The sequence below is a fragment of the Scyliorhinus canicula genome, chromosome 13 (assembly GCF_902713615.1).
Source record: "Scyliorhinus canicula chromosome 13, sScyCan1.1, whole genome shotgun sequence".
Lineage (NCBI taxonomy): Eukaryota > Metazoa > Chordata > Chondrichthyes > Carcharhiniformes > Scyliorhinidae > Scyliorhinus > Scyliorhinus canicula.
Window position 1 is genome coordinate 130,086,807 of NC_052158.1, and position 12,171 is coordinate 130,098,977.

At 48.1% G+C, this 12,171-nt stretch overlaps 1 protein-coding gene across 3 annotated transcripts in view; it reads left to right on the top strand.

The window, feature by feature from the left end:
- The window catches only part of LOC119975498 (SPHK1 interactor, AKAP domain containing), a 545,083-nt gene that overhangs the window by 174,357 nt on the left and 358,555 nt on the right, over nt 1-12,171 (top strand). For 2 of the 3 annotated variants that reach the window (XM_038815238.1, XM_038815239.1), the window contains one exon: nt 11,240-11,338. In XM_038815238.1, the coding sequence (XP_038671166.1) occupies nt 11,295-11,338 (44 nt within the window). In that variant the 5' untranslated portion in view covers nt 11,240-11,294. Of the gene's footprint in view, nt 1-11,239; nt 11,339-12,171 lie in introns of those variants that run through there. The other variant, XM_038815243.1, reaches the window with a different exon arrangement.

Sequence of the window (12,171 nt, forward strand, 5' to 3'; positions counted from 1 at the left end):
TCCCAGTCATTGAGGAGCATCGCTGAGAGTGTTGACATGATGGTACAGATCATGGGGAACCACCAGGGCTGGCAGAGCCAGATAATGCAGGGGCAGCCGGGGCTTGAACCAGCTGCTCCTCCGTCCCAAGGTGAATCCCAGGACCCCATGGGCATCGATGTCCACATCCCATGAAAGAATAAAATAAACTGCAAATACTCTCCCGAACCCCCAACTATACCCCGACCAATGACTTGCCTTTCACCCCCCTGAAACCCTCCCCACCTTCCCCAACTGCCCTCCAGACTCTCTAACTTCTCCATTCCCAGATCACACACCCAAACCCCCAACTAGCCTCCTCAGCCCCAACTGCTCTCGTGGCCTCACTGCTGCCAATTAGCCACTTGACCCAACCCCCCCCCCCCCCCCCCCCCCCGACTCCTCCCTGACTACTTGACCATCCCTTCACCACCCAATGACCAGCCAACACTCCCCTGATCACTTTAAACCCTCACCCACTTACCTTGCACATTGACCTTCTCCTTGGCTTCTAATTGTCGGCTCGGACTTTTAAACTTACCTGGTTCACGGCAGCTGGTGCCATAAAGAGGGGGCATGGCTTCACTTGCCCGGATGGGGCTACCTGCACTGGGAAGTGTGCAGAGTTGCTGTGCTGCTCATTACTCACCAAGCTCAGGTTGGAAGAGTAGGCGAAAAATGTGCAGCTTGGAAGTTCTGACCCATAATTGTACCAGAAGGTAAAACTACTAAGAAACTGTCGATAATGGACCGTAAATGGTAATTTGAATTTAGAAAACTGATACACAATATGTGGGTCTATGGAATGGACATTTGGTACAGCTTCAGACAACAGAATATTGGGGGAATTCAGGAGCATCCTGAACTCCCAGGACATCCAATCTGACTTTCCACCCATCTTGGATATGAAGTCTTGTGGAAAAAATTGACCTCTCCCAATATGGACTCTCATCTGTGAACAAGCTCTGCAACAGGAACAGAAATGAGCAAAAATGTACATGAATGCAGTAAGATGAACATTGGAAATCATAGAATCACTGCAGTGCAGAAAGAGGCTATTTGGCCCATCGGGTCTGCACTGACCCTCTCAAAGACCCTCGCGCCCAATGAGTCATTCAGATACAAAGACTGGGGGCGCAATTCTCCGCACTCACGACGGTGCGGAGAATAGCGGGGGTCGTAAATTTTTACGGCCACGCTAGTCCGACGCCCTCCCGCTATTCTCCCCCCCCCCCCCCCCAAGCCCAACACCCGACACGAATCGCTGCCGCCGTTTTTTTACGGCCTGCAGCGATTCTCAGCTGGCTGATGGGCCGAATTCCAAGCCCTTTACGGCCATTTTTACGAACGGCAAACACACCTGGTCTGGCCGTTCGTAAAAACGGCCGTAAAGTCACGATTTTGAAAACCATGGCACCGATTGGCACGGCAGTACCATGGCCGTGCCAAGGGTGCCATGGGCCCGCGATCGGTGGGCACCGATCGCGGGCAGCGGGTCAGATTCCTGCGCACTCTTTGACGTCATCCGCGCATGCGCGGGTTGGAGTCTTCCAATCCGCGCATGCGCGGCTGATGTCATGTGACGCGTCAGCCGGCGCAAACTCTGGCAAGCGGGCTTAACGAAATTCGTTAAGCCCGCGATGCCGGAGTTCACGGCCGCGGCATACTAGCCCCGACCGGGGACCAGAATCAGTTCCCGGTCGGGGAGGGGGAGGCTGGCGTCAAACGCGCCCGGTTTTGACGCCAGCCTTACGATTTCTCCCTGGCTGGGAGAATCGCGCCCTGGCTGTCTCAAACTCTCAAGGTGTGAAATATACACAGGATGTATATTCAAGCTAGTCACCCAATTTATTTTGGAAAAGGACTTTGGACTTGAAATGTTGGTGAGACAGCTGTGTTTTATGCCTGCTTTTACAACAGAAAGAAGCTGTTCTGGAGGCAGACATCCATCAGTCAGTGATAGAATCAGTTGCACATCAACTAAGCAGCCAAGGTAGCAAGCAACTATACCCTGAAAGTGGGTGAAGAACGCTCCCTAATCTATTCCAACTTCAAATTCACCTGAGAACCAGTCTCCTGGAAAGTTGACTACAAGATGCTTTGCAGCTCACCAAAAATTATTCTCTTCTGAAGACCTTCACTTCAACCAAAAGTATCAACTCATCTAAGAAATAATAGGCCTGCTACAAAAGAGACTGCAACAATTATAAATTGTAATTGTTTTGCTTTTCCCTCGGTGCTTTTACAACAGAAAGAAGCTGTTCTGGAGACAGAAATCCATCAGTCGGTGATAGAATCAGTTGCACATCAACTAAACAGCCAAGGTAGCAAGCAATTATACCTTGAAAGTGGGAGAAGGTATGTGTGAATATTTGTATGAATGACAGTGGGCTGGATTCTCCGTTTGACAGACTAAGTGGTGACGTTGGGACTGAATGGCGGGTGTTCCATGGTCCCAATGGGGTGGTGTGTTGGGGGGGGGGGGGGGGAGCGACTGCCAGAGTCTTTCAGGACATGAAAATGGGCCAGCATCTGCGCCACGTTGAATTAGTGCCATTCCAACGCATGTCAGCGTGTGATTCGCTGGGGTCAGGAATGGCACAGGAGAGCCTGACAAGCCGCAGCTGCACATAAGCAATTAACTCCCCATACAACCTCAGCCCAGCAAAGAAGATGGCACCCTGGAGAGTGGAGATATTGCTGGGTGCTGTGGAGGAGAGGTGGGACACCCTGTTTCCTGGGGTGGGAAGGAGGCTGTCACCCTCCGATGTCAACCGGGCCTGGGCGGAGATGCAGAGGCCGTAAATGCATGGGCCCCACTGTGAGGATCGGACAGCAGTGCCGTAAAAAGTAGCCCAAACTCCTCAGGATGGCTCAGGTGAGTCACCATTCCCCTGACACCACCCTCGTCCCACAAACGTCAAGCCTACACCCATCACTTCCCCCCCCTCCGCCCACATGCGGCCCCACCAGGTGGACCAGGAGGCGGTGCTGGGTGAGGATGGGCAATTCCCCCAAGCCAGCCATGGTGAGTGACCACCACTGTGCCCCTGGCTTCACCCTCGTCCCACACTCCCGTAACCCACCCCTCAATCCTCGAGGGCGATTGGACCCCACTGGCCGGCAGCCCACATGCACCCCACCCTGCAGCACATGTCAAAACCTGCATAGCCAGGTGCCCTGCTGTGGACCCCCTGTGCTGCCTGTGTCCAATACACATTGTGCATTATCTGTACCCCAGGAGGGAGCGGCCCACAACCACTGGGTGCAGGAGAAGACTGGAGGGGGCAACCCGGACCTGTGGTCCCATACCATCGTGGAGTAGAGGGCGATGGACCAGGTTGGTGGGTTTGGAGATCGGCATGGGACAACCAAGTGAGCCCCCAATGAGTTGCAATGACCCTATGGCACGTGAACCCCCCCCCCCATACCATGTCTACCCGCGAAATCACCATGCTTCTTGTCTTGTGTCTTGCAGGATCACCTATCGATGAGGCGGGACCATCTGGTGCCCCTCGCCCCAGCCGCAGCTCCGCAACTCACCTGGCAACAAGGCGGGACCATCTACGGAGCCTCGCTCCCAGCCGCAATCCCACAACACCCCAGAGCATCAGTCCGTTTGTGACAATGCGTGCCACCCAGGCCAACACCGCACGTGTGGCATCTGCGGTGGAAGCCTTGGGTGCGAGGGCACGACCATGGGTCATGATGTCCAAGACCTGAGACACAGAACAGAGCAGCTATGTCACAGGCAGCCAGAGCCACATGGATATTGAAGCAGGGCTTCAGAGCGTGGCCCAGTCACAACGGGCCATGGCTGCATGCATCGAGAGTATTGGCCTGGCACGGTTTGACCTGAGCCTATCATGGAAGGAACTGGCATGGTCACTGAGTGACATGGGACAGTCTCAGAGGGATGTGACATAGTCCCCGAGGTTATGTGGCACAGCCCCAGGCTCCATGACCATGAGCATTGACACCATGGCTGAGAGGAGAGTGGGCCTCCAGGGCTGGTTATGTCAGCTGACGGCGAAGACTGTGGAACTCGCTCCGGCTGCACCACCTGCCCAAGGAGTCACCAGGGGACCATCGGGCACTCCAAGGGAAGAGCAAGTGATGGGGCCCGTGCCGATGACTCACAGGGGATGTGCTGGAACACTGCAGCGCTTCTGAATCCCCCCCCCCCCCCCCCCCCCCCCACCCCACCTGTCCCTAGTTGACCTGACGGGGAACAAGCAGAACAGGGTGTCACCACGTCCCATCCAGGCCCAGTCACTTCAGAGGACAGCTGCCAAAGGGGACCCAGATCACAGGCCGGGATATGCAGATGGCTGCCTCCACATCGTGGGCTGGATTTTCCATCCCGCCGCGCCACATTTCTGTTTCAGCTCGCCGGCGAGAAGCTCCGTTACGCCGGCTGGTCAATCGGGGTTCCCATTGTGGGACAGCCCCACGCCATCAAGAAATCCCTGGGCTGCTGGCAAAATGGAGCATCCTGCCGGCGGAGATTCCAGCCCCTGATGTTCCGCCTGGGGACCCACCTAGACGGAGCATTAGGACACGGAAAATTAGAAAGCTAAACAGCAGTTGGTATGGGTGAAGCACAAAGGTTGGCGATAGAGCTAGGGTACAAAACTTGTATATATCACAACACCTGTTTTACTGACGTTATGAACTGCCTCGGTCCTCTGTCCAAAGGGTGTGAGGGAAGGGCTGACCTGGGTGCAGAAGATGTTCTGGGTGGTGTGTGAGGGGGGGAGCTGGTGATGGTGGGGAGGGGGGGGGTGTCGGTGTGGGAGGCTCAGACCACGGAGCTGGACCGCGGAAATAGCGCCCCCCCATTGGCCGCGCACCCGAACCGGACCACCCGCTTAAAAATACCTGGTCCCCTATGAGGCAACCCCTGCCCTCCAATCGGCCCGACCCCCACCATGGCGGCCGTGGACTGAGTCCGCAGCCGCCACGCGAGTATTCCGAATGGCAGGACCATGAGTGAGCCACGCCATCGGGACTTCAGCCGGGGGGGGGGGGGGGGGCCTCTGTCAATGGCCGCAGGTGGGGAATACAGGGCGTGGCATACTTCCCGGGTACACCGCTTTTCGGCAGCCGGAGAATCGAGGAACCGGCACCAGTCCTGGTTCCATGCGTGGAACTGGATTCTCCAGCCCGACACCAGGGTAAGGGGTACTTACCATGCTGGTTGGCGTCGGGGTAAGGAGAATCCAGCCCATGGTGCCCAGTCCCCATTTGTAAATACTTGTAGTAATTCACACCCGCGAGACAGCTGACTGAGAGGAGCATCGGGGCTGGTCAGACCATACTATGTCCAACTTGCTAATCACACTTAAATTCAAGGAAATGTAGGTTTTGCATGCCACCGCCGGAGCAGGCCGCAAACCTCGTTATCGCCACCAGCGAGGGACCAGAGCAGGGTGCCCAAATTGGCATTGGGGGCAGACCTCGATTTTGGCCAGACGCCCGATTCTCCGCCCGATCACTTGGGGCGTCTCGAGGTGAGAATTTCACCCCATGTTTACACTTTGATTTCCACAAAATGATTAATACCTGGTTAGACTTGTGGCGCAGGATGAAAACGGCAAAAATCCCCAGAAACTTTTAAGAAGCAGCTTTGCTGGCATTCAGCTGTTTTTTTCCCCAACTGAGGAACGAGGATGTATTAAATGGCCGAAACCATGCAAGCCATTACTCAAGAGGCTGAGCAATTGCGTAACTTTAAGAGATAATTTGGGGATTATTTTACCCACGGGTTGATAAACTACAATCCACAAATTAGTATGCTTACGTTATACAATAACCCAATTGTTGTACTGCTATAAATTATTCATAAAATCAATTTAAATAATTAACAAAGTAGTTACATCTATCACAGATGGCCCGTACACTTGACCAGGCTGGTTTCAGCACAGTCATAAATTATTCAGCCTGACCATTTTATTTATTCAACGCAGGGAACTGTTTGTTGGCTCATGACCGTGCCAATTTCAACGTGTATCCCTTCAATAGAAAGAATAATAACGTTTCCGTTAGGCTGCTATTTTTAGTATAAAGTAAATAGTGCTAAATTATTGGCAGGAACCAAATCAATAAAATGGAGAGAAAGATTTTCAGGTAAAACGTCTTCCTGTAATGAAATGATGTCTAACGAAGGAACTGACGTGTCGGATCGCGCCAGCTCTCTGGAGACAGTCTGCGAGGTGACAGGCTTTGGAAAAGCGTCAGAAGGTGCCGGGCGGGAAACCTTTCCTCCCACCATGGAGCATTACCAATATAATGGGGCGACCTGTATGGCTGCTCTACGACCCACTGAGTGGCCGTCATTGGCATCCCGAGGCAACAGCAGTGTCACTGGAAGATGCACGCCGCCCCCCCCCCCCCCCCCCCCCATCCCCCACCGCTGATTGCCAGACCCCTGATGGGCACAGTTTATGAAAAGCTTACCTTGCCTTCAAGAGCTGCTTAGCATGAAGGCACTCTCTTTTCCCTGCATTCCTGCAGCGTCAGTAGTGACCACTTCTATTGGTGGCACAGTCAAGGCTGCCAAGTTGCAGATTCCCTGTTCAGCCAACAGATCAGGGAGGCGTGCTTCTGTCTTCAATTAGGTGTGGGGGAAGAATATGGCAGGAGGCCCAGAAATTGTTTTCTAGCTGACGTGAATTTACAGTGGGATCTTCCGCTCGTTCCTGCCGTGGCGGGTTGGAATGAAGCTCATTTGCATCCCATTATGGGATGAAGGCCCGACAGCACCCCAAGGCAGATGGTCTATGATGCCAGCAAGAAACATCTTTGGAATATCATGACGTGCAGATGTTGGGAATACCTCCGGAGTTCAGGATGGAGGCTGAATGTAACCCTGGATCCAGGAACACCACAGCAAGTTCACCTCCAGGTCACACATCAAACTGACTGGGAAATGTAACGCTGTTCCTTCATTATCACTGGGTCAACATGCTGGCACTCTCTCCCTCACACCAATGTGGCGTGCCCACACCATCGAGACAGCAGCAGTTCAGGACATCAGCTCACTATCATCTCCTTAAGAGCAATTAAGAATGGGCATTAATGCTGGCTTTTCCAGTGGCATCCACAGCCTATGAATAAACTGAAAAGATAAAGAGCCATGTTGGGTAGATAAATGGAAGCATCTCGACCTTCCGTTTTTAACAAAACAGATATTGTGCAATAAATGTGTGTGAAGCCCACTCTGATACCGGTTGGTGCTTTCACAACAATTTGTGGAATTTATCTTTTCATGAGTTTCCTTTGATAACTTTCAGGTTCTTTTGATTAAGTATTCTTCTGAAGCAGGAGGTTTGGTGTCATTTCCAATGTCTGAAACCAATACAACAGGCAAAAATTTCCGACCTGGAGATAGATAGTTCATTGTTCATTTTCACTTCTTCAGGAAATACAGTGATAGTGTTCTACCTATCTGTGGGCTGTGTTTCCGACCAGGAATAATAATTTTGGTTAGAAGCCAGCGTGAATATATATTGATCATAGCATCTCATTCCCAGGTGGGAAAAGGTCATAGGAATCTGTACCTTTTCAGGCAATTTTGAGATCTGTAATGTCTAACAGTTATTGTCAGGAAGTGTAGATTGGCAGGGGACGCAGGCATTAATTTGGTTCTTAACATGTTTTTCTGCTCAGTCAAATATATAGCATCTGCCTCACTGTTGGTGCGTAAGTTGGCGATTGCATCAGTCTTAATTCAACTGCTGTTTCATAGCTGAGTAATTGTCCATTTTCCCTTTTACCACACAGAACTGCAATTGTTTTGGATTCAGTGGTATTGTGTTGTCCCATATGGAGATTTTTGCCATGCTGTGAAATGTTTCAGTTTGCTTAAAAGATTCCCATAAAGGGAGTTGAAACCTGGCCCAATCTACCTTTTCAGACGAATTGTTCATTTTGCTTCAAGCTGGCTTCAGCTACTGAGCCCTAATTTGTCATCACGTTTAAACTGACCACTGAATGCGGTCAAATTAAACACGAGATCAGTTTAGAAAGTGAAAAGATGAGCAGATTATCATTCCATTTCTTCAAGGGATCATGTTTTTGTCACAGATTAGCCAATAGTGTTGGCAAGTGAGGGATGGCGCTGAATGAACAGAAAGAAAATAATTATTTTGTTCTTTATCTATATTGTTGGTTAAATCTTATGAATATCTCTCATATCCTCTTTTTGATGCTATAACATTTCTAAATCCACTTGCTGCTTTTTGGTGAGTTTCGAACAGAAAATGAGCCTGTCAGCAGTTTTATGGTCAAATTCTTGGGTGGGAATTTTTTTGCCACTGGGAAATGGCCCTAAAATAGTTGTACCACAGTTCTCAACTAGTTCTGAAGCCTTCCATGTGTGTACTTGCTGATATTGTTAGGAATTTATCATAAATTAAAACAAGTGTGGATTTTGAGTCCACAAATCCCATTGTGTTCCTATTACACTAAAAGTAAGTTACAGTAAAATAAAGGTGTAGCTGTTACCAGTGTAACCTAAATGGTAAGTTTTTAGCCAACATATTAAAACTTTAGATAATATCACTGACTTTTTTCCTTCTTCTCCAAACCTTCTGTAATTGGGCCTCTGATGTAATAGATTTCCTATATGTAGCATGCCCAAATGCAAGATTTTTAAAATATAGGCATCTGCCTTGAATTTGAATCATGGTCCAATCCTGCCAGGATTACCCTTCTGTGCCTGCTGTTCTTCTTATTGTGTTCTTTCTCAGAGAAACATGAATACACATGAACAAAACTTTCCCACCTGCTCTCGATCTATTACAAAATAAAGAAGCAATGTAAAACATCCAATGCAAAGTTTCACTTGACATAATAACCTCTTCTGCTGTTATATCCCTCACTTAACAGTGCCACTCTCTCACCAGTTCCTTTATTGTTTTCATGGGATAAGGGTGTTGCTGACAAGGTTAGCATTTATTGCCCAGCCCTAATCATCCTTAAATTGAGTGGTTTGCTAGGCCATTTCAGAGAGTAGTTAAGAGTCAACCACATTGGAGGCACAAGCAGGCCAGGCCAGGTAAAGATGACTGATTTCCTTCCCTAAGAGGGGGCACTAGTGAACCAGATTAGGTTTTACAACAAGTGTCGTTACTACCATCATTGATACTAGCTTTATATTCCAGGATTTATCAATTGAAGGGTGGCACTGCCAGGGTGCAAAGGTGGCACTGCCAGGGTGGCTGGGTGGCACTGCCAGTGTGCCTCATTGGCAGTGCAAGGTGCAAGGGGGAGTGCTAGGATGTCACCCTAACCTGTCCTCAAATAGCCGGGGGTCTCCAATGAGCTGGTAGACCCCCATCCCCAGGTGCTGTTACGACTGGTCCATTTTTGTGTGGACCAGTTCTAAACAGCGCCCTAGCGAGGTCTCACACACACGGCCAGTGAGTACCGGGCACCTGGTGAATCTGGCGTCCGGATATTTTAATGAACCATACGGCTCATTCAATAATGCAGATCTGGATCTCATCCAGTGAGGGCATGACCCGGATCGCACGAGACAGACCGAGTCGGGTAACTCGCAATTGGCCCGGCGCCTGGTGCAGGGTCCAGTTTTGGGCTTGCAAACAATTCACCTGTTGCGCCTGGATTCATGTTGGGCGCAACGGGGTCGCTGAATCGCTTCCTATGCATCCGTAATGGTTCTAAGATCATATCCATTTACCTCGATTTACACTGTCAGTTCGTCTACCTTATTCCGAATGATTCATGCATTAAGATACACAGCCTTTAGGCTTGCCTTATCGTCACTCTAGTTCAAACTCTCCCGAACCACACTAGCAAACATTCGCCCTGACACATCAGTCGCGGTCCTGCCTGGTGCAACCCATCCAGTTTGTACTGGTCCCACCTCCCCCAGAACTGATCCCAATGTCCCAGGAATCTGAACCTCATCGTTCCACAACACAAAAATGGTGAACATAGACCCTGTGTTGATCTTAAGGCGGTTGACAAATCCATCAGGCAGACAAGTATCCACTTCACAATTATCGGGTACAGTGTGATAGCAGCTGGAGTAAAGCCTAAACACGGAAATGTCAAAGACATTCATGCACTTCTACGCCCATCTAACGTGAAAGAATTGGCATAGTTCCATGGTAATGCCAAGTTTTATTCCTAACTACACAGATCGCTGAGCCCCTTCAGAAGCTTTTGTGCAAAGAGGCACAATGGGAATGGACAATTGCACAGCAATTGCACAGTATTTGATACATTAACTCTGAAAATAGCATCTCTGCCAGTTCTCTGGCATTTTACCCCACATGTATGTCACAACAGATGCATTGGAAATGCGATTGGAGCTGTACTTCCAGGAGATTAAAATAAGTGAATGACCAATCATTTATGCATCATGTCCACTGTTGGAAACAGACTGAAAATTCTCTACTGGAGAGCGGGAAGCATTCAACTGCATCTACGCTTGTGAACATTGGCACATGTATCTCTATGGTAGTAAATTTACTCTTTCACCATGTGCTGACTACATTGTTAGCAACATCAATCTCTACATATCTAGAGATGGGCAGATCATCTTCATCAGCACAATCTTCATCAGACATGCAGAACCAGAACCCTGCATTCACAGATTTCAGCATAGACATCAGAGACCTTTGTGTCTCAAAGACTATTTCTGTATTTAGAGAAAATAGACTCGATATACATATGTTTTTTCGTTTGGGATGATGCCATTTAGTTTCACAATGAGGAAATATGCAATGTTCAATTGTTCTGTGCTTGATTATGTGAGTCTGTATACTATTGATGCTCACTGTGCTTGATTGATTAAGCCTGAGTGTGGACTCAAGGAAAAGTAAACTAACTGTGGAAAGAGCTGGAGGCTCGAGCTAGAAATATGGAGTAGACTATTTTAACACATGGCGAATAAAACTCAGTACACACTTGGAATTAGTTTAATCTCTGCATAGCTCTGAGGGATGTCATACAATATTTTACACTGACCTAACCCAATCTGAGTGCTTGATCCATACTGGCCATCTGAAAAGAGAAAAGTTCTATTTTCTAGCATTAATTTTAATAATCCCCAACACAATTTACCAATAAAGTTCAAGATAGGAGAGAATAATGTGATATTCAAATGTAACTATTGAAAGGAATCATGATGGTTATTTTCTCCTTGTAATATTAACTCCATTAACGATATGAAATGATTATTTCACAGGCACTAAAACAATAGGAAATGAAGTGGAATGTAAGAATTCACTAAAGAAGTGAACATGTTTAGTGCAGTTAAGAATATCATGAAAACCTACACTGAGAGGTAAGGTATTTGTTTTCATGACCTGTGCTTGGAACGGCAAAGTGTTTTTTAAAAAACTAAACACAATATAACAAAGATTATAGTGATTACTTAGTGTGGTCCATCAAAAAGATCAAAAGCTCAATAACAATAAAAACAATGCTAGTTATTAAATCTTACTGCAAAATTGTGCAATGTTGCATTCTGTTTACTTTTATGTCGATATTTGTGACTGACCAAGTAAGATGTTTTCATGAAAATGAAGAAAAATTGAAACATGTCCAATTCCCAGGATCACAGAATTGTTGTGATGCAGAAAGAGGCCATTTGGCCCATCGGGTCTGCACCTGCTATCCAAATGAGCATCACGACTCAGTGCTATTCCCCTGCCTTTGCCCCGTACCCCTAGAAGAAATCATGTGGGGAGATTATAAGGGAGGGTGACATTAGTGCATGGGAGGTTCCAAGTTGGAGATGCAACCAAGAGTTTTGAAGGAAGCAAGACCCAACTGATTTTAATTACTGAGATTCATCTGTATATTTTAAATTTGTCTTATTTGGATAATTGATCAAAATTAGAAATCTTTAGTTAACATGAAGCTGTTTTCAACAATACTAAGCAAGCATTAGGATACATCTTAAGGAAAGTTGATTTTAAATCTAATAAAAGTATTTCAATTCTGAATGGATATAGGAAGAGTTAGGTTTGAAAAAACACAGCAAAATCCCATTATGAGAGCAGAACTTTGCAAGACGAGATTACAAGTCAGAGAAAACGTTAAAAGTCTGCGGGTGCTAAGTTTGAGAGCTGCGAAAATGGGTAATGAAATTGTGTGGTGACTGTCGCTTTAAGG